At 62.4% G+C, this 21,869-nt stretch overlaps 2 protein-coding genes across 4 annotated transcripts in view; both read right to left on the reverse strand.

The window, feature by feature from the left end:
* Positions 1-1,844: 1,844 nt before the first annotated feature.
* CHMP6 (charged multivesicular body protein 6) lies at positions 1,845-8,703 on the reverse strand. Its single transcript, XM_081162365.1, has 8 exons — positions 8,600-8,703; positions 6,374-6,483; positions 6,165-6,252; positions 5,278-5,364; positions 4,377-4,442; positions 4,067-4,147; positions 3,080-3,134; positions 1,845-2,677 (listed from the first exon to the last, which is right to left on the reverse strand). The coding sequence occupies exons 1-8, from the start codon at positions 8,660-8,662 to the stop codon at positions 2,622-2,624; spliced, it is 606 nt and encodes a 201-aa protein (XP_081018491.1). The 5' UTR covers positions 8,663-8,703; the 3' UTR covers positions 1,845-2,621.
* A 2,097-nt stretch (positions 8,704-10,800) lies between these two features.
* The window catches only part of RPTOR (regulatory associated protein of MTOR complex 1), a 98,351-nt gene continuing 87,282 nt past the window's right edge, over positions 10,801-21,869 (reverse strand). For 2 of the 3 annotated variants that reach the window (XM_081162086.1, XM_081162085.1), the window contains 8 exons: positions 21,493-21,617; positions 21,004-21,108; positions 16,488-16,594; positions 15,004-15,131; positions 14,586-14,672; positions 13,765-13,881; positions 13,464-13,593; positions 10,801-12,905 (listed from right to left, as the gene is read on the reverse strand). In XM_081162086.1, coding sequence (XP_081018212.1) covers positions 12,837-12,905; positions 13,464-13,593; positions 13,765-13,881; positions 14,586-14,672; positions 15,004-15,131; positions 16,488-16,594; positions 21,004-21,108; positions 21,493-21,617 — 868 coding nt within the window. In that variant the 3' untranslated portion in view covers positions 10,801-12,836. Of the gene's footprint in view, positions 12,906-13,463; positions 13,594-13,764; positions 13,882-14,585; positions 14,673-15,003; positions 15,132-16,487; positions 16,595-19,465; positions 19,514-21,003; positions 21,109-21,492; positions 21,618-21,869 lie in introns of all 3 variants that reach the window. The other variant, XM_081162084.1, reaches the window with a different exon arrangement.

Consider the following 21,869-nt stretch of genomic DNA (forward strand, 5'->3'; position numbering starts at 1 on the left):
GTATCTCCTAGGCAACTCGGGCTCTACAGGAATTGTCGCTGTGATAGGTGTTTTCAAAGGGCCCTGTGACACCTTCTTTAAAAAACTGAGATAAAATTCACATAAAACTAACCTCTGTGATGTTAGCGCCTCTGTCTAGTTCTGCTTTCCTCACTGGCCCCCAAGCAGCCACCAGTCTTCTGGCCCTTTGGGTTTGCATCTCCCTGATGCCCAGTGGCACCAGCCCCTCTCCATGTGCAGAGCATCCTTTCTGATGAGCCAGGCTTCTCTAGAATTGCAGCATCATTTCAGAACCCCACCAGGGAGGGAGCTCTTGAGAGACATGTGGCCTCCCTGGAGGCTGTGGACCAAAACTTAGCTTCCCGCAGGATGAGGGACTCCCTGGACCCAGCTCAGCTTCCTCTGCGGCCCAGGCAGAGTTCCAGGAGCAGTGAGGACCACACCATGTCTGCGAGTGGAGCCATTGCTGTGTGCCTCTAACATGAAGCCCGTGGTCTGAAGGGGGTGGTGTGTGTGGAACTGAGGGCTCCTGGGCTGACAGGCAGCCCTGCAGGCCCTCCCTGGCCGATGCTCCTTGAAGAGACAGGCAGATGCCTTCTGACACGTGGAGTGAATGGAAAGCCTGAGCTGCTGCCTGCAGACGCCTTGGGTGGGAGCCCAGACAGGCTGCAGCCCTGGCAGGATTGTGTGGCCAGGTGGTGGCCAGGAGCCAGGGAGCCAGCTCAGCAACCTGCCGCAGGACAGGTGGGCAGGACATCACACTGGGGCCCGGGCTCCAGAGGGGCTTTCCCAAGGCCACAAGGCTTGGGGGGTGAGGGGGCAGAGCCCCACCCACTCCAGGCCTCTTCCCATGGGGGGTGGGAGAGACCACGCAGCTGTACCTGCTGGCAGGGGCCCCCTATTCCATCTGTGGGCACTGCTGAGACTGCAACTCCGACCCTGGGGCTGGTGCTGTCACCCACCTCTGCCCGTCGCCCTCCCAGCTCTGCCTCTGCTCTGGTCAGAGCCAGGAGGGGATCTGGGCCCACTCTGCTGCTGGGGTCTGGAGGGGCTGGGGCCATGGTCTGCGCCTCCCTAGAAGCAGGCCATCCATCCCCTCTCTCCTCCCCGGGCCCAGAGCCAGGCTGCAGAGGGACAGGGTCACGGGCCTGCCCCTCGGGAGTCCTAGGGACAGATGGCAGGAGGTGCCCGGCAGACTGGAACTGGCCATGCTGGTTCCTGCAAAATCCAGAGACCAGCAGGCAGAGCCCCCTGCTGGCAGAAGCATGCGCTGCACCTGCTGAGGATCCCTGTACCTGAAAACCCAGATGCCCGGCTTCTCTCCAGAAGCCCAGCCCTGGCACATCCACAAAAGGGCCCTTAGATAGGATGCCCCCTTCTCTCTCCTCGCTGTTGCCTGCTTGCTCTCTGGGGCATCTCGCTTCTTGCCTGGGCATCCCAACCAGCCCCTCGGGGCACCAAACTGCCCACCCTCCCTCACCACGAGGGTCTGAGCCCCGGCTACAAGCCAGGGGAGTCACACAACAGCTCTTGGACAAGGAGAGGCTATCAGTGCCCCTCTAAGGGAGGTGGGGCCAGAGCGCCACCCTGCATCTAGCTGAGGGCAGCTGCCCAGAGGTGACCGAGAGAACCAAGGCCAGCTTGGCACCAGAGCCCTGTCCTGCCTCCTGCCCATGGCAGGGAGAAAGAGAACCTCCACCTGTTCCCGAGACCCGGCCCCACTGTGGTGCTGCCCAAACAGGTGCCTTCAAGTGAGTGAGCCATGGGGTTCAAGGGACACCTGGGATAGGTGGGGGCACCTCTAACCCACCCTGGAGCTCCCAACCCCAGTCCACGAGGCGGCAGGCGTGCAGGGTCAACTTTAATGGGGGCCAACCTGTTCGTGGGGCTGGGGAGGTCTCGTTTCTGTTCCTGTTGGGAGTGAAACCCCAGCGAGACTAATCCCAGAGTGAACCGTGATCCAGTGAAGCAACTCCACCTCCACGGCCAGCTCTGGTGGTGACAGCTCAGAGCTGACAGGTCAGCAGGCCCAGGCCTCTGCAGGTTCCCAGGTCTTGGCCACAGGGAGTCCCATAGACACATGTATCCTGTCAGCACCTCCGGGAACCCCAGCAGGACACGCTGGCTGTCTTGTAATGTCCGTTCTCAGCAGGACCCACAAGTGACAGCTGGTCAGGGCTCCTGGGGTCATCAATGCAACAGGGATGGGCCCTTCCCGGCCACACCCCCAAATGCAGACACAGAGCATGGAGAGGTTTCTGACAGAAGCCAGTGGCCACGGGCCCTCGGGGGCCAGGGATAGGAAGTGTGAACAGCACCAGGTGTGTCCAGCTGTCCATGGCCTCATGGGAGCCACAGCTTCAGAAGCTGTGTTTGCGTTTGGCGAGAGGGTTTGAATGTTGCCATTTAATCCGAAATGAGAGCGAGGCAGAAGATCCTGACCCCGGGAAGGCTCCATGGAGTCTCCCTGACAGGAGCCCCGCATGCACTGCACCATCAGCACCGTTGGCCTGGCCTGGCACTGGCCTCCTGGGAGCCCGGTCAGGGCTGGCCATACACCCAAGCTCTCTGTGGGCCCCAGTCCCGAGGAGTCCCTGCCAGTCCTGCTCAAGGGGGCTGAGTTAGGAGGCTGCCACCAGGTCCGCCTGCCTGGGCCTGGCCTTGATGGGGACTTTCTCTGTGGAGGAAACAGAGAGATGTTTGTCCTGTGGAGAAATGGCCCGCAGAAGACAGGAGCTCCAGGGTGCAGCGGCAGACCAGAAAGAAGCATCTGTAACCCGCCAGTCAGGGTCCGGTGGGGAATTTCGAAGGCCTGTTAGGGGATGCCAGGGGATGGTCGTCCCAGGGCCAGGACACTTAGAGGACACTGGCCCAGGGTAGCCTGCACAGCTCAACTGGCCTTTTCAGGCTCCTACCTTCAGGACACGCCTCTCCTAATAGGCGTCAGCTCCTCCGAGGTTACCCACCCCAGGGTGAGGCCGGTGTTCACCCACCGAGCCGGGGAGAGGGCAGGTCCCCCGGCCAGAGCACTTTGCTCTGTCTAGAACTCACAATTTCCCCAGCAAAGAACAGGGAGTACCTGGTTTCTTCTCAGGAAGGGGCTCTGAAGGAACCTCTGGGAGATCGATTTGTTCCTGCAGGAGAAAGGGAAGGGCTGAGACATGACCCAGAGGTCTGCCTTGTTGGGGAGGAAGGGTCCATCCACTACCTGCCCACACTGGGTTAGAGCCCACAGGATCCTACAGCTCCAAGCCCCTGAGGGCACCCTGCTCAGCTGCCAGCATCGCTGAGACAAGTGACGGGTGGTGTCCTCCCGCCCCAGGGCCCTGAGGGGATTCCTGACATCTCGGTCAGAGTCTGGGCCGTGCCAGGACCTTGGGCACCCAGGTCTGCTATGTGGTGGGCTGGCAGTCCCAGTGAGCGCTGGGCTGCCTCTTGGGCCCGGGGCAGGAAGTGAACCAGCAGGCAAGTACACAGGGCCCCACAGGACGAGCAGCGTCGCTAAGGCTGGCCAGCCTGCGGGACAGGATGGGGGACAGGTGATGTGGGCTGGAGCATAGTGGGTGGGGCATCCTAGGGCAGTGGCCCAAAGATGGAGGCTGCCTCGCCAGGGAGCACAGACCTCAGGGCCTGGACGGGACAGTCCTGCCTGGTCGAGGCTTTTGGGGCCGACCTGTGCAGGGCTGTGCAAGACAGAGTGGCTACCCAGGGAAGAAGACCTGCCTGATCGCAAAACTACATTCCTGCCCCCTGGGGAGGAAGGGCTGAGGGGACAAGGGCAGTGGCTCTCCGCTGTGTCCAGGCACAGCTCGCTAGCAGCCCCCACCTGCTGGCAACGCTCCTGGGTGCACAGCCCCTAAACCACTTTCCAAGTCAGGCTTCTCTGCTGTTGGCCAGGGGAGCGGGGGACGGGCTCATGTGGCAAAAATGCCCGTCGTGTCGGGGACAAAACCAGCCTGTGTGCTCAAGTAAAACCCAACGCAGGCGCTAGACAGGCCCAACCACCGTGACACCCGGAAGCAGGGGCAGTCCCGTCACCTGAGTGACAGCTCGGTGCGCCCGTTACCTGAGTGATGGCATCCAGCTCCTCCAGGACGGCCTGTTCGTCCTCCTGAGTGAAGCTTCCTGCCAACAGCTCATCAATTTGCTGCAAAAGGACGGGCCAGGTGAAGTGTGGGGCGGGGCCAGGCTGAAGGGGGAGGCAGCCCCTTGGGGGAGGGGCACAGCCTTGGCTCAAGGCCCCTCACTTGAGAAGAGGTGGCCACCACGAGGCAGCAGACGTTGGGAGCCAAGGGTGGCCCATGGACATTCACCGAGTTGGCAAGGGCACCCGCTGGCTGGTGAAAGGTGGGCCCCAAGGCCATGGGGACACCTACCCGCTGGTACTCCACAGCCTCCTGAGTCTCGTCCAGCACCCGCTCCACCTCCTCTATGGACATCACCTAGAGAAACCGATGGAAGTTCTCAAGTCTTGTCAGCGAGGCCTTTACAAGAGCCCCTGCGTGTGGGCCGCCTGGACGGTAGGGCACAAGGCCTCACCCCTGTTCCTGTTCAAACAAAGCCAGCCCAGCAGGACACAACACATCACCAGTCACTGTCCCAGGCAGGGCCCGGCCAGGGGCCACAGCGACGGAGGCCCCGGAGCTGCCAGACCAGCCTCCCAGAAGCCTCAGCTGCGCTCAGACTCCCACGGTGCTTCTCACCAGACCCTGTACCCAAATCCGCCCCCACAGTTTCAGGTGAAAACAAGTAAAAAGTGTGAAACGTTTTCCCTGGGCAGGCGATTCAATTCTCCTGGTGGCAAGTTCCAAGCAGCACCGTTGCTTGAGTGGCAGCCACACTCGCCCCAGAAAAGCAGCAAACCAGGCTCTCCACCAGCCACCCCATCTTACTCAGAGGAGGCAGGGGCAGGGTGGTGGCACAGCCTCCCTCGGCTTTGCTCTCCTTTCACCAGCCACAGCCATGCTGCTCTAAGACGAGGCTGTGTTCACCTCCTCCAGGAAGCCCTCCTGGTTAGCTCACACCCCCCCACACCCCCCCCCGCCCAACCAGAATTTCCCTCTGGTCATGTCAACACCTGTGGACCCAACTTGAAAGTGTTTGCCCACCACCCTGCTCTCAGGTCAACATCAGTCTGCCTTACCCTCTCCCAGCGGTAATGGCTCCCCACTCCCCATCCAGCAGACACATCCTGGTACAGGCATGGCCTCAGGGCACTGTGTGGGGCAAGCCCCCCGTCCCCATCCCGACCCCTCTCTGCTATAGCTCAGGACCCACCTGGTGCATCTTACTCAGACACTCGTTTCCAAGCCGCAGCCCCTCCACCACCTTCATTTCAATCTGGGTGAACTCAATGCTCTGGACCTGTGGAGAAAACCGGCCCAGACCCGTGAGGTCAGGGGCTGCCTCTGCCTCTTCCAGACCCATGATGGATTTAGGACAACACCGTTACGGACTGATGGTCGAAGCACTTTCCGCTTTAGGAAGACAGCCTCCCCCCCCCCCCCCCCCCCGACCTTCCTGCCCTCACCACACTTCAGGGGCCGAAGTAGGGATGAAAGCGCCCAGGAAGGGCAACCCATTGCTTACTAGCAGCTCTGGGTGGCAAAAGGGCAGAACATCTTGTTCAGCGCCTAACACCACGGATGCCCCAGGAGGCTCCTGCTGGCTCCGTACACCTCCAGCCACCAGGGCAGACCCCCTGCCCACACGAATCACCTAGAAGTGGCCTAGCCCCCCAACCACCATCCTGCAAGAGCCTACCTGCTCCCCCACCCCTTAAGACCATCAGGCTCCCATCAAAGATCCCCCTCCAGTTTGGCCAGCGTGGTTCAGTGGTTGAGCACTGACCTAGGATCCAGGAGATCAAGGTTCGATTCCCAGTCAGGGCACATGCCCAGGTTGTGGGCTTGATCCCCAGTTGGGGGCGTGCAGGAGGCAGCCGATCAGTGACTCTCTCATCATTGACATTTCTATCTCTCTCTCTCTCTCTCTTCCTTTCTGAAATCAATAAAGATATTTAAAAAAAAACAACAACCCCTCTCCACCTCCAGCTCCAGGCCTCACCACTCCTGAGCCTCAGGCTGAGAGGTCCAAGAAAGGAAAGGTATGGTTCAGTCCCGAAGGGGATCCCCTGCACCCCTTCAGCTCCCCCCTTGGCCTACCATGGTCTCCAGGCTGGTGATCTGGTTTTCTGTCTTGTCCAGCAGCTGTTCCCGATACCGCTTCTTCTTGAGCAGCAGCTTGGCCCGCCTGCACGGGGAACCCGGTGATGACCAAGCAGCTCTCCCCGCCCCCTGGGCTTCTCCACTGCCCCTGGCCTCTGGGCCCACCCCAGCCCCTCTGGCCCAGCCGCCTGGCCAGATGCACTCACTCCTTCCTGCCTTCCCGCAGGAGCTGCCGGGCGATCTCCCGCTCCCGCTCCAGCTGCTGTGTGACCCTCTTCTGGTACTGCTTCAGCTTGTCCCGCTGCTGCTTCAGTTGCTGCCAAGAAAAGTGTTGCATTAACACCGACCCTCTGCCTCCCAGAGGACACGGGGCAGTGTCGAGACACTCCTGACTGTCAGATCATGGGGAGGGGGACGGCCCTAGTGGGGAGGCCAGCTATTCTGCTCAGCACCCTGCAGCGCACAGGGCGGCTCCCCCAATCAGCCAGCCATGTCCACAGCTCTGAAAGCCACCACTATGCAGCTTTGACTGTGGTCTCTGAGAAGAGTGGGTGCTCTGGTGTCAGGTCAGGGGGTGCTGCAGTCCCTCGAAGGTTCTGACAGTCACCCTTCCACCCCAGCAGTGGGCTGCCCTCCGGCTCTGCTCCTGTGGGCTCCTGCCACTTCCTTATCTTCCCTGCTCGTCACTGGTCATGAGTCTGAGAGGACAGCAGGTGACCCTGCCGAGCACCTCGGGCCCCTGCGCACTGTCCCGGAAAGGATGCACGGTTATTCATGCACTCGAGCCAGTCGTCCCCTGTCCTAGGCATTCACGTTTCCACCGAATGCCATTGCGTCAGGTGACGCTGTGAAGATACCTGCAGACATTGGGTGTCTTGGACCTGCAGGACTGTGTCTTTCTGGTGGGTCACTCTGAGCAAGTTAGTCAAGGGGACGCATATCTTTAAGACTCAACACAGCGAGGAATGATCCGCCAGTGGAGATGCCCTCGGCTCAGCCTGGAGGGGTGGGTTGCAAAGCTCCCTCTGCCAGGTCTCTGTAGTGTCTGCCCCAGGGCACTGCCTGGCCTGTGGTCGGCCTGGTGACGCTACAATGAAAGGTGCCCGCTCTCACCAGCTCTGGCTGCCTTTCCTCTCCAGGCCGCAGACACCCACCCCTGCCCCCGGGGCCATCATCCATGCTGGCAGTATAGCCAAGGGGCCCACCGTGTAAAATGAGTGGTCTTGGCAGAGGGTCGCAGGCCAGGCACTGGGCCCTGTCGTTTCTCAGCTGGCCTTTCACCCTAGGAAACATCAGCCAATGACTTGCAAATTGTGCGCAAATCACATGGTCCCTGTGGGGATCTCCACAAGGTGGACACCTGGCAAGTGACAGGTCTCCTGAAGGAGAGGCCCGAAGGCGGGTCCTTAGAAGAGAATGGCCTCAGGGCTTCCTGCTCCGCCAGGGGCTGGGTCAGCCCGAAGCGAACGGGTGCGGGGCCCAGGTGGAGGCAGCCGCCTGTGGGCGGGGCCTGGGTGGAGGCGGGGCCTCTTTGTGGGCGGGGCCCTGGTGGAGGAGGGGCGCCTGTGGGCGGGGCCCGGGTGGAGGAGGGCCGTCTGTGGGCGGAGCCTCGGCGGAGGCGGGGCCTCTTGTGGGCGGGGCCCGGGTGGAGGCGGAGCTTCTTATGGGCGGGGCCGGGTGGAGGCGGGGCCTCTTGTGGGCGGGGCCCGGCGGAGGCGGGGCCACCTGTGGGCGGGGCCGAGGGGGCTCTCTGTCCTTCAGGGCCCACCCTGACCACCGCCTCGGGTGCCCAAGCTGTGCTGACCTGGCCCGTGACCGCCATGTCCGCGGCCGCCGCTGCTTCTGGGGAGCTTCCGTTAAGAACCCTGAGAACTTACGGTTTCGGAAGCCAAGGCTAAAAGGCCGCTCCCTGCAGTTCCTCTGAGTCTCAGAACAAAAACCACCCGCGTTGCGAAAACTCGGGAAGCCGGGCGAGCGCGGAGACGAGCGCCGCCCTCGCTGCCGACGCCTCCCTCCGACGCCTTTTCCTCGCGGCAGAAACGGGCGGCTCGGACCCAGCACCCACTGAACCCACCGTGGGACCCTCTCCACGGAACTAACTTCACGCGGAGCGCCCGGAAGCGGGAGCGCATCGCCGTCGCCATGGCAACGAGCGCCCGCCCGGCCCCGGACGCAGCAGCCGGGAGGTGGCCCCGGGTCCCCAGGCCTCGGGGGCGGCCCTGGCCTCCCCGCCCGAGCGCGGCCTCGCGGGCGCGAGCCCGTGGGGAACCCCGGTGGCCGCGGCGGCTCGCGGGCTGGTCCCGTTTTCCGAAAACCCCGTGCTCCGGGCGCAGAGGCCTCCCCGACGCCGCCACCCGGGCCTCGCGCGGTGCCCGAGGTCGCCCCGCCCCGCCCGGCCCAGGACGCCGCGCCCGCCCGCGCGCCCGGCTCACCAGGATGGCCTTGTCCTGCTCCGTGACGCGGCTCTGCTTCTTGCGGCCGAACAGGTTGCCCATGGCGCCCGGCCCGCGCCCCCCGCCCGCCCTCCCGCCGCCGAGCCGTCGCGCCGTCGCCTCCGGGACGCCGTCCCCGCCCCGCCCCCGACGGCGGCCGCGCGGGGCCAGGCGCCGCAGAGCGCGAGCCACGACACAGCGCCCCCTGCGGCCCGCACGGGAAGGGCCACGGAGAACCGCGCTGGGGCCTGGGGGTGGCGGGGGCGCCGCTCCGGGCGCGTTCCCAGAAGGCCCCGCCTCTGTAGACGGGGGCGAAGCGTTCCGACCTACTTAGGGGGCCCTCGCAGGTGCACCGCGCGCAGCGTGACCTCCGAGGCCGGCGCGAAAGGCCACACGGCCAGTGTCTTGGGAGCCGCCAGGTCGAGGACCCAGCAGCCCGCAGAGGCCCGAAGGAGGAGCCGCCGCCCAGCGCCCCCTGCCGGCCACCAGCTCGGGCCGCAGGGACCCGGCGCTGCCTCGTCGCCTCGCTGCGGGTTGCGTGGCTCCGCAGCAGGAGATAACTCGCCATGGTCTAGGCACCGAGGGGCACAGGACGGGGGACCTCGCACTTGGACCCCACCAAAGGGGACCATCTGCCCGCCTCTCGGCCGGGCCCTGGGCGGCGGGTCACGACTCTCCACTAAGGCTCCGCGTCGGGTCCCGTCGGCAGGCCCGGCCCGTGTCCCCTCCCGCTGTGGGTTCACACCGCCCTGTCCTGCCTCCGTCTTCTTGGGCCCCCTCCCTGTGGGTCTGTCCACGTGCCCCCCTCTCATGAGGACAGTCACAGGCAACGGCCCGCACAATGACCGCATTTTAACTTGATGGCCTCTATGAGGACCTCTCCAAATAAGGGGACACTGAGGTGCTGGGGGTAGGACTCCGCATGAATTGGGGCGGGGGCCACACTCCACATAACCTGCGGGGTGCCCGCCTGCCAGCGCCCCTGGCGGGACCCGGGCGGCAGGGGGTTAAGGGCTGAGACACATCTTCAGGGGGCTCGAGAGCTCAGGAGACAAGGCCTGGGAGAGGCAGCGCTGGTCTGGGGGTCACACCGCCTCGCTCAGGCCCCAGGGGGCACCAGGCTGCGCGGGGTCGGGCCGTGGCGACCCCCGCGGTGGCCACGCGGTGGCACTGCAGGACGGCCGGCGGGCACGCGGCCCCTCTAGCTGTGAGCTGCTGGGTTTGGGCTGTTATGCAGCGTCACGCACAGGGGAACGACGCCCCCAAACTCGGGGCTCAGAAGCAGCTTCGCGGCCCAGGGGTCAGTGATCACCAGGTGTGACTGCCCGGGGGACCCTCTCCCAAGCTGGTCCGTGGCTGTGGGCTGGAGGACTCCCCGCAGGATGCCCGCTCCCCAGGGGGCTTCCTGCAGAGCCCAGACCCCAGGGCCCGGTGCGGGCTGCTGGCCCGTCACCCAGCGCAGCCAGGGCTCCCTGATCTGGGACCGGGCCGGGGGCCACGCCTTTCCCGTCCTGGCCCCTTCCTCCTGAGTACCCCCGGACCCGCACCCTGCTCACAGCCTGCCCTGCCCCTCTGGCCCCCACATGCCCTGCCATTGGCTGCCCCTCACCCCTCGTCGGGGATATCTCCTGTCCATTCCGAGGACCCTGGTGGGAGCCTCCCCAAGTCCTTTCCTGCCTTAGCTGGTGGCCAGGCTCCCGTGTCACTACGTTGCTGGCACCTCTTCAGGGACAAAGAGCCACACCAAGCACCCACACCTCCCCTCAGCCACACGGGCCAGGCACAGCGGTCGGGGGCTTCTCCAGGAGGCAGACAAGCCCCTCACTGGGTGCGGAGGCAGCGATGGTGACCCCACGTCCCAGGAGGCTTGTCCGTGCATCGCACCCCAGGGCATCCAACCCTGGTGCCAGCTTCACTTCTCACCCCTTTTGCAGCTGGTGGGCACAACCACTTCCTGGGGTGCTGCCCAGCCCCTTGGGGTCTGGATGCCAGAGCCTGTTCCCTGTCCCAGGGGGGTGACAAGAGCCTGTCCCCAAGCCGACTGCAGGAAGCCACAGCCAGAAAGTGTGAAGTGACCCAGCACCCCTGGCTTCCCACACACCCTGTGGGCCTGCTGATCCACCTTCAGGACCCCCCCCCCAAGCGTGGAACTGCTCACGTTCACGTGGCCGATGTGCCGTTTTCACAGACCAAGCCGCCAGTGTGGCCCACTTATTCATTAGCGTTTATTGTCCACCACCGCTCTCCCATCCACATTACAATCCCATGTTTGTCAAAGTCTTTCCAATTCTCGTTCTGGTAAAATAAATAGAGATAAATGAACCTTTAGGTCAGGCCCCGGAGCCTGGGTCAACTTCATGATTGAATTTTCGCATTCAACCTGGGCACACCCTCTCATGGTGGCCATGGTCACCCCACAGAGGGCAGTGGCCACGCTGGGACAGGTCACAGTTTTGTCTCAAAACAAACAGAACCGCACGTAAGCCTGGGATCTGGAGGGGAACTGGTCCACGAATCAGACACGCCCTCAGTGTCTATGGGTGGAGCTCAGCTTCTGGAAGGTCTGGTGCCAGGAGCACCTCACAGAGCTGACAGGCACCGTGTGGGGAGTGAGACTTTCTGTGGCTTCCTGACCTTGCGTGGCTCTCACCCAGAACATGGCGGAAGGTCACAGAGCCAGAGTGGGAATTCTGTCCCAGAGCCTTCTCCTGGAGGGGACAAGCAGGGCCCATGGGCGGGACCGCCGCCCGGCCCAGCCCATCCCGCCCCGTCCAGTCCCACGGAGACTGGCCCAGGGCTCCCAGGCTGTACTGCTGGGGGGCTCTGTCCCCACACACGCCCTTGGCTGAGGCAGAGCCAGTTTCTGCAGTGCAAGGGCCTTTAAGCTCTCGTCACCGCTCACTCACATTCACACTATTATTGGCCTCTTTCTGGCAGAATTAATTAAGCCTCCTCGGTTCTCTATATGAATAATCCTGATTCCCAAGGAAAATGGAAAAAATGCTTTTCAAATATCATCATTGTGGTTGTTTTGTTTTCCAAGTGCTGTCTGTGATTGCTCAGCACATCCTCCGTGGTCCTTCCTGGCTCAGCTGTCGCCATGGCTTCCCTACTATGCACATGCACAGACACCCACACACGCACATGCACAGACACGTGTGTTTGCACACACCAGCACACTCGCACATGCAGGCACACACCTGTGCACTCGCACACACAGACATGCACATCCACACACACCACTTGCACAGACGCCTGCACAATCACACATACATGTCTGCATACATGGGTACACACACACAGACACGAGCTAACGCAATCTGCAAGGAGCTCCCGTGTTGCGGCTGCACTGTGTGGGGATGGGGCCTGCAGACTGGACGTTGTCTAACCAGATGCTCTCGGGGCTCCAACTGTGCCTCCCATGTGCACGTGTGTGTTGTGTGTGACATGTGTGCATACACAGGCGGGGAGATCACAGGCCTGGGCACTGTCACTGCACCTGCCAGGAGCAGCCCTTCCACGGAAACAAGCCGTGGCCTCGGCAGTGGCTGAGTCACCAGAGATCTGCCTGCCCATCCAAGGCCACAGGCCCCTCCTGCTAAAGGATCTGTGGTGACAGGGCCCAAGCTCAAATCCAAGGCTGCGCCCGTGCCAGGAAGGTGGCTGCATTGCAGGGGGTTGGGGGGGAGGGGAGTGAGCCCCAGTGGGTTAGCCAGAGGCCCGGGTGCCGGCTCCTTCATCTCCTCTGTGCTCGGTCTCGAACCGCCAGCCTCTCCCACCTGCTTGGAACTGTTCCCAGTCCCTGTGTGCACAAGCGGGTGGACTCGGCCAGGCTGGGCTGCACCGGTGCTTGCTCATGGCCAGGCAGTGGCAGCCCAGCGACCCGCCAGGTGGCCGAGCCCTGGAGAAGCCGGCGTCCACCTCGGAGCTCTGTGGGGCTCATGCTTGGATCACTTGGAAAATAAAATGAGTGTTTCCCTCTTTAAAACTCTTGGCAGAAAAACGAGACAGGAAGGTATGGACAGTGACTGGTCCTCGGCCTAGAAGTTGTGTCTCAGCAGAGAAGCGACCCTCACACCACAGGGCTCCACCAGAGTCCCTTCCCTGGGCTCCAGGTGTGACAGCAAGGACAGACAGACAGCGGGGGCCTCCGGGAGCCCTCAGTGGCCAGGTCAGGATCAGAGTTGCCGGGCCGTGGAGGGCCCACTATGTACACACGGCCTGGCGGGCGGCGCCGCTATCTGACACGCTTCTCCACGGAGTACACGGACATGTAGTAGTCATTGCTGCCCACGGCCAGGTGAGGCTGCAAGGGGAGAGTGGAGAGCGAGTGAGCAGGGGAGTGGCCCTGGGGGATGCCCCCCTACACCCAAGAGGCAGGTGTAGGACCGATGGGACCCTCAGCTGGGCTTTCAGCAGAGCCCCTACACACCCTCCAGCACCGGAGCCTACAAGCTACCCAGTCCCTGAGCCTCTCCCAGGACTGCCCCCCAGGGATGGCTATGGGGATTGAATGTCGTGCATTTCGGCACAGCTGCACGCTGGGCTCCCATGGAACCCAGGTGGCCCAAAGGCAGGCGGGTAGAATCTCACTATAAATACAACAGACTGTGGTTCCCCAGACTTCTCATGGAAATCTCTCCAGGGTGACATTAGTGCAGGGGCCACAGGTGATATGGAGGGCGGGGCTGTTTTACATGTTCCCTGAGTGACAGGACTGAGGGCAGTCTGGTGCCATGGCCCTGGACAGGGGAGGGTGGAGGCCCAGGGCAGGTGGTGTGGGGGGCCTCGCTGCAGCCCATCCGCTCGCTGCTGCTGGCCCCCAAGCCCCCAGCCCTCCCCCCCCAGGCGCAGGGACACAGACCCAGTACGGGTGGAAGGCCAAGCAGCTGATGGCACCGACACGCTGGCCCATGAAGCCGTCGTAGTACTTGATGCTGTTGATGAGCTCCCCGCTGCCACTATAGACGGCGGTGAACTGGTTCATGGAGCCGCTGCAGACGAGCAGACAGACCAGAGGGCTGGTCAGCACCCTTCTCCTGGGGGTGGGGGAGGGGCAGGCCCAGATCCTCCTGCAGGGGTCAGGAGGGGGGTCTACAGGGACAGCTGGGTCCAGCCTCCAGGGCCAGGGCCAGGAAAGGCCTGCAGAGGGGGTGGGCACCTACCACGCGATCAGGTTGGCCTGGGGGTGGATGTCGAGGGCTGTGAGCCCCTTCACGATCTGTAGCACGTTCACAGACTCTGGCATCCGAGGGTCAAAGAAGCGCACATCTCCATTCACGCTGCCGAGAGGGGTCACGGTGCCATGAGTCCCGGCACATCAGCCCTGGGAGCCTGAGTGCCTGTGAGGCCTACCCACTAACCTGGCTTCCAGGACCACCACCCACCACGGGAGCCAGCCAAGGCCCCGTCACAGGGCAGAGATGGGAGAGATGTGACTTATTTGTCTCATTTCCTGTGCCTGAGATTAGATTTCATGCAGCAGGGACCACGGGAGGGGAGGCCTGTGAGGCCGCACACACCCCAGGAGGCCTCTCTCCTGCCCTCGGCCCTGACGGGCTTCGCTCCAGGAGTCACCTTCTGATCTTGTGTCACAAACGAGGGACACAGCAGCTCCTTGAAGAAGCGGTGGCTGTGACAGTAAATTATGTTTTGCTGTCCCTTTAACAGGCAAATAAATATTCACTGCTCTCAGCTCAGAATTTACTGGCAGCAGAAATGATTTATGGGAGGACGACTGCAGGGGCTCCCACAGTCATGCGCTGGTGGATGCCCTGTGCCTAAGGGGAGCGCCTCCCACCCACCCCCCTGCACCCGCTATGCAGTCCTCCTGCCGCCCAAGTCCTCCAGCGGGGGGACCGAGGCGGCCCCTGCCCGGAACTCGCCCCCGGCACCACCACTACAGATGTTCAATACCAAGGATGCATTTTAAACAGGTAAACAATGTTCCACAGCAACTGTCTGGCAGCTGCTCAGCACATATCACCTCACGCTCACGATGTGGCCCTCAGGACGCTTCTGCAGGCAGGCCTTCACCACCCAGGCCGTGTGCTCCCGGTACGTCATGACGCGGCTGCAGGGACGAGCAAGGGACACGGGCTCAGAGCCCCATTGGGCAGGTGGGGGAGCCGGACCCGGGGTGTAATGGTGCTGTCACCTACCAGCCCCAGGGCTTCAGGCAAGTGAGAAAAGCTGGACACCAGCTCCTCAGTCCCCACGCAGGTGCCATCACCTGCCCTCCAGCTCCCTCCCCGCCTGGCGCAGCTTGGGTGGGAAACTGAGCTCAGGGAGGGAGCGCCTGGCCAGAATCTCTGCCCCGGAGTTCCACATGGTTTGTCCACAGCTCACAGGGAGGGAGGCCTCCATGGGGAGTGCCGGCAAGGGAGGAGGTGTGGCCCAGTTACCATTCGCTGAGGGCCATCCTCCTGTCATAGACACGGACGGAGCCGTCGCCCAGGCCAGCCACGATGAGGGACCGGTGGGAGTCACAGGCCAGGCTTGTCACACAGCTGTCCGCGCCCGTGGGGATATCCTAGGACCAAGCACAGAGAGCTGGTGAGGCCTCCACGGGGGCCTGAGCGCCTGCCGCCTGGGCCAGGGGACTAACCGTGCCTGTTCTCTGCCAGGGACGCTGTCAGAGGCCAGAGGAGCCTGAGGGACCTGCAGGGCCCCGGGGTTGAGTCAGGTCCCCTGCGCCTGAAATGACAGGCCAGGCCGCACCAAAGCCCCAGCTGGGAGGGCACGCCCGAGACCATCCCCAGGGCTGCTGCCTGCAAATGAGCTGGTAACAATGGACTTTGGTGCCAATTAAACTTTCCAACGCCTCCCTCTTTCCTGAAAAGAAAGACGATGCACGCTGGACAGTAGGAACCCTCATCAGCTCCTGCTGAAAACTAATGAGTCCGGGGAGGGTCTAGTGGGAGCTCTGAGCCCATAAACCATCTGCCCGCTGTTCGTCCTGCGGCTGTAAATGCTGGACAAAGGCAGGAGTGAGGAACACTCGGCAGGAAGGAGCAGGTGAGAAAACGTGGCCTTGACAGGGGAGACGTCCTTCAGCCTAGAGGCCCTGCGTTCTTGGCACATGGGGGGGGACCCCGCAGGCTGGGGAATGGCAGTCATAGGGGCTTAAAAGGCAGGAAAGGCCTGGGATCCAGCCCCACTTCCTCGCCGATCAGGGGGCTCAGAGCACTGGCTCCTGTGAGTGACAAGGCATCCGGCCACTAGCTGTGTGGGGAGGGGGTGGGCTCGCCCAGCCAGCACATCCTCAGAATGGCTGCAGTGTGATGGCCCACGGCGTCACTGTGGGACAGGCAGAGGGGCCACGGCTGCCACGGCTGCAACTCCCCCTCCCCCAGGCCTCCTTCCTACATCAGATCCCGGGCACGAGCCAAGCCTTCCTTCCCACCAGGTTCTTGTCTAACCAGAGGGCTTTGCAAGTGGCTGGGGCTCTGCCCTGGGCTGCCATTCTTCCAGGAGGTCTTAGGCAACACAACCTACTCCTCTCTCCTTATTGGAATTAGAAATAGAAGGTACTTTGAGAAGCACACAGTCCAATAGTTAACCATTCTAATTTAGGATGTTTTCGTCCCATTGCTCTCCGACAGTCCCTGGCCCCCACAGACGGTTAACATTTGGGAACAGCAGGGTCAGTGCAGGGTCTGCTCAGGCTCAGCCACACTGCCGGGAAGGGTCACCATCACGACCAATGTGCATCCAGCCGCCAGCAGGTTTCTACAGGCTCTGGGGTTGGCTACGCGGCTCCCAGCACCCAGGCCCCACTCGTCCACCCCCTACCCTGGGTAACTGTCGTCTCACAGCTGCTCAGTGACTCTTGGTCTTGGTTTTCCATGAGGAGGGTGTAGACAGCTGGGGGGCACTGAGCAGTTACCTGCACCTTCATCTCACGGTCCGTGTCCCAGATCCGGACGATCCGCACGTCCCCTGAACTCATGAGGAGGCCGGTCTCCTGCTCCCAGTCCACCACCATTCCAGCTCCTGGGGGACAGATGGACAGCAGCCTCACTGCGGGAGCCCATCCTAGGCTGACCCTCCACCAGCCGACATCAAGGACCCAGACCCACACAAGCTAGAAATGGGGCTCCCAGGGCACCCCGAGTCCTGGATGGGGCAATGGTTTGGAGGCGTCTCCAGATCCCTGCCACGCCCAGGCAGCTGCCAGAAGGACAGCACCCTCCCAGGACTGTCCACGACACCGGTCTCTGGTTCAACAGGCAGGTCTGGGGACCTTAGATGGGCATCGGGCATGGAGGTGGGTGCCCCTCTGGGCCATGCGGGAGCTCGGGGACCGCAGTTCCCACAATAAGCAGGGGCCCTGCAGCTGCCACCTCCAGAGGCCGGGCACCGAGGTGGGGTGAGAGGCCTTTCCCACTGGGACTGGACGGGCCAGCAGGTGTCTATAGCACTAAGACCACACGGGAGGGACTCAGAATAAGACTTAACTTTAAGTGTTTAGCTATGAATGTTTTAAACACACAGAAAGAACACAACAGAAATCCTTGTACCCACCTCCCAAATAGAACAGTTTCTAACGTTTGCCATTTTTGCTTTTTTTTTTTTTTTGAGAAGTAAAGTTTTAGACCCAGTAAAAGCTTCCCTTTCCCACTCTGTCTGGGGACGACCTTCCCGAAGGTGGAGGGCACCCAAGACAGGGAGGCTCCATCTGCAGAGGGCCACCTCTCAGATCGAGACACCCAGGCACACAGGGCTGTGCTGCACCCAGCCCGCTGCCCCAAGGGGCCCTGCCTGCTCCTGCTCCTGGGTCTGTAGCTCGGCTGGTCCTGTTGCCCACCAAGGGGACGTGGCCACTGCCCTGCCCACTCAGCTCCTCCTCCCAGCTCAGGGTGCCTGACCCGCGGGGGCCCGGCTGACACCACCACCGCTCTGTGGAGGTCACTGCCCTCTCCACTCCTAGCTGCTCCCTGTGACTGATGGTCAATAAAGGGCCAAAGGCCCAGGGAGATTTCATGCTCACACACGGGTGCCGGGCAACCCATCCGTTGCTCCTGGGCGGCTCTGACCCGTCCTGGGCTCTGTCACGGTGGGAAGGAGCTTGCCCTGGGGCCCCACTGCGATCCCACAGTGTGGCACTGGCTCCAATGTCCACCGACCAGCTGAAAGGTCAACACGGCCTGTTGGCCTTGTGTTGCCCCCCCTCCCCGCCCCGCCCCAGGCCTCAAACACAAAAGATGCCCTCTGGTTCTCTGGGTTTTCAGAGGCACGGACCCCACCCTTTCTCCAAGAAGCCCTCTGGTCACCGTCACGGCCACCACCTGTCCTCTCAGCTTCCTCTCTGGAGCTCAGGGGTAGAGGTCATGTTGACCTTCAGTTTCTCTTTTCTAACCATTCTTCCTTCATTTAGAACTTTTTACTGGAGGAGTTATTCACAAAATGCTCAAATGTAAGGCCACAATGCCCGCAGGAACTTCCTGTTCCTGGCTTCCAGGGACACGCGGGACCCTACCAGCCCCACGCTGCGCCTGCCTCCCGCGAGACTGAGCAACTAAACAGGCGAGGAGGAAAAGTCACGGGAAGGCGGGTCACACCTCAACCCGGACGCTGCAGATGCCAGGTCAGGGGGCACACGGCCGCCCCGGGCAGTGGCTCGGCTGGTGGGAGCACTGTGACACGTACCCAAAGGGCGCAGGTTCAGTCCCGGTCGAGTGTGTCTGGGAGGCAATGATGACGTTTCTCTCCCTCTCCCTTCCTCTTTGTCTAAAAATCAATAAAACATATCCTCAGGTGAGGATTAGAAAAGTGTCACCTTTGTTGCCGGGCTGGAAGGGCCCCACGTTTTTATAATTTACCTACATGGTGAGACAGAGAAAAAGGACTCGCTCTGTAAAAAGTGATGTAAATGAAGCGGCTTTAACGCGGAGCCAGAGCTGCACCGCCCCGCGCGCCAGTCCCGGGCTTAGAACAGGCAACACTGTATCTATCCCGGAGGAGCGGCGACAAAGTTGCGAAGGTAACGAGGCAGCAGTGTGACCGCCGGCCTGGGAACCAAGAACACTGTGCGGACCGTGCCGCAGGCACCGCCCCGCAGCACTGCCCGGGCCCTTTCTCCTGGGTGCCCTCGCCCGTGTCCTCCTCAGAGCACCGCCGGCCTCCTGCCCGAGCCGGCGCCCCCACAGCCATTCCCTGCTTTCGATACGCGCGCCCCTCTCATCGAGGCCTGTTTCCAGGGCGGCCGTTTCGGGAGCCGAGCACGGGCTTTGTTGACGCACTACTGCTGGGCACTGGGGGCAGCTGCGCACGGCGCTGGTAACAGTCAAACCCACGGGTGGATTTCTCAGGGAAACAGATGCTGCAAGAGCCTCGGTGTTAAGAATCTTCTGGAAAAGGTTCTTTTTGAAGGTTTTGGCGGGAAAACAAGCTGGATCAGGAGTGTCCGCTCTGATGAAATGGAGGCGAGCTCCCTAGTGACTGCCCTGCGCAGGACTCTGAGGCGGCGGCCGCAATGCCCCCGCCAGCAGATCTAAACTGCGTGTTCTCCGTGCTTGGAGAGGGAGGAGGGCACCGGACTCTCCATGAAGGCAGCAGGAGCCCATGAGGGGCAATGCAGAATGGGGAGGGGGTGAGATTCGGAGCCGGCCAGGCTCGGCCCCCGGTGGAGTAAGGAGGCCCAGGAGGGTGGCCACTAGGGAGGCTCCCTCCTCGGCTCTAAGATCTCCGCTCACTGGCTGACATCCTTGTATTGGACGGGTCTGCACGGATGGACGAAGGAGAACCACAGCTCTAACCCTCTGCCAGCCCCGCGGGCGCTGCAGGCGTGGGGACAGCCGCCAGCAGAGGAGGGGCAGCTCCTGCTCCGGCCCTGGGCAGTCATGGGGCAGGGAAGGCACTCACCTCCCTGCTTACTGTGGTCAAGATAGATGGAGACCTTTCGGGCCAGACCTGCGAGGAGACAGGATGTGGGTCTGATGGAAGGCGAGCTGGCCGGGCAGAGCAAACTGACCCAAAGGCTCAGAGCACCAGGCAGACGAAAGGGAAGGAGGCACAGGCGGGAGCAGCTGGGCAGCAGCAGCTTCACCCAGACAGGGCAGACCTCCCCGCGCCTGCTGACCTGGGCGAGGTTTACCCCACAAATGTCCAAACTCAACCAGCAGGGTTTTGAGACATAGTTTGTCTCTAGACAGGAAGTCAGAGGTGCTGTGGTCACTGAGAAATGTGGCCTAACATGGCACCAACTTCCAAGTGCCCGGGTGCTTGGAAACACCGCATGGCTGAGGGAGCCTGGAGGGTGGGGAGACATGTGGGCAGCTTGGGAGGTTAGAGGCCAGAAACACACACATTAGTGCAGCCAAATTGGCAGAAGCTGGCCCGGCAGCTGCGCCAGGAGGCAGAGCAGGGGTGGCAGGTTCCAGAAACAAGGCGAGGAAGAGACTGGGGGCCCCAAGATTGCTGCCCCATCACCCCATCAGTGCACGGCCCAGCCTGGAGGGCCCTGGGCCACAGGGAATGGCTGTGTGGAGGGCTGGGGAGCAATTGATGACTAGTTTGTTTCTGAAAAAACACAAGAGTTGTCCACCCTGGAGCCGTGTGTGCTGGAGGCCGGAAGTCCCTCCCTCTTAAGTCGCCTCTGAGGGTGGAGACCCCAGGACAGGTGCTCGGACCAGGTGGGAGGAGAGAAGGAGCCACACAGACACCACTATGAAGACCACGGCTGCACAAGGACAGGCCACAGATGAGGCCACGTGGAGGTGGACAGATGGGTGGAAGCCCCAGGCCAGTGAAGGAGCAGAGGGAAGTTCACGGCTGTTGGCAGCAGCGGCTCTGGGATCTCGGGGAGGGAGAAAAGGACTCCGCTGCCCAGGCCTCTGGGAATCCGGACCCTGACAGCCTGACCCTGACTGGAAGCCTGTGAGCTGAACCATGGGGCCCTGCGGCCCCTGACCTGGCTCCCAGGAGGACGGCAGGGGGCCGGCACCTCTCACCCCAGCTCAGGCCCCGACAGGCAGCGTGCAGAACTGTCCCCGTGGGGCTGCAGCCACCCCCGCTCAGCTCCGCCTGCACACCCTCAGCACAGGGCAGGCCGGGTGGGCGCATGTGGCCTCCACGCCCAGACACAAGCACACGGCCGGCGACCACCGTGCACTCGCCCCACAGAGGAAATTAACTTGGGTGCAAAGAGCACAGAATGCAAGTCCCCCAGCCCTGTCAGTGGCAAAGCTTTGCCCAGCAACCCTCCCTTCCAGCCAAGGACGAGGGGCGGACAGGTGCATGCAGGCCAGTGACACACCCAGGCAGGTCAGGGGTTGGCCAGACGGCCACCTGCACAGCCATGTCTCCCAAGTAGAAGCTCTTTTGTGGAGACGGGGGAATCCGACGTGAAATCATGGCCTGCAGGTCCCCCAGCCCCCCTTTTATCCCTGAGGAGGACCCACCTCGGGTTGTGGGCAGCATGTCCGAGAGCCCCTGCCAGGCGGTCACCATTTCTGGATTCTTTTCCAAATCAGCGAAATTCTTCCAGACTCTGATGGCGCCATCGTCTTGGGGAGAGAAGAGAAGGTAGTGAGAACGCAGGCCCGTTGCCCTCAACCTTGCCATGTGGGCTTCGCGAAGGTTGCAGGGACCGAGGCAGCAGGTGCCTCTCCCGGGCAGGGATGAGCCGGGTCCCAGCGGTGGACACAGTCCCTGGGACACCAACTGGTGCTGGTCATCTGCTCTCCCCACTACTGGTGAGGGAAGCCCTTTCCCTCGGAAACCTCCTAACTCCTTAGTGACAGCAGCCTTCACTGTGATGTAGGACAGTCCCCTTTGCCAGAGGAAACGGTCGGGGTGGAAGTAAATTCTGTGCAGGTGCATGCTGAGGTCTTGCACGGGCCCTGCCACCTGTGTGGTGGGTTTAAATCCCCGCGGTGTGCGCCCCTCACCTGTGGCTGTGAGCAGCAGCGAGCAGTCCTGGCCGTTCAGGTACTCCATGGCGGTGACCCGCGTGTACCGGGGGTTCCCGTTGTGGAAATAGTCCAGCTTCTCCCCTTTCTCCCAGTCCCAGAAACTAGGGGACGAGAGAGGGACAGGCCATGAGACCCCTGGGGATACCGCCTCACACCTCCCAGGTCGGTCGTCATCGGCAAAACGGAGACATGTGGGGGGGGGATGTGGTGAATCGGGAACCCTGGGGCACCGCCGGTGGGAATGGTGGGAACAGCGTGGAGATTCCTCAAAGTAACTCCACCCCGAACTGCCGTGTGACCAGGATCCGCTCCGGGTTACAGAGGGCGGTGTCTGGGCCCAACTTCAGGGCAGC

Source organism: Miniopterus schreibersii (genome assembly GCF_964146895.1).
Source record: "Miniopterus schreibersii genome assembly, chromosome: 16".
In the NCBI taxonomy this organism is placed as follows: domain Eukaryota; kingdom Metazoa; phylum Chordata; class Mammalia; order Chiroptera; family Miniopteridae; genus Miniopterus; species Miniopterus schreibersii.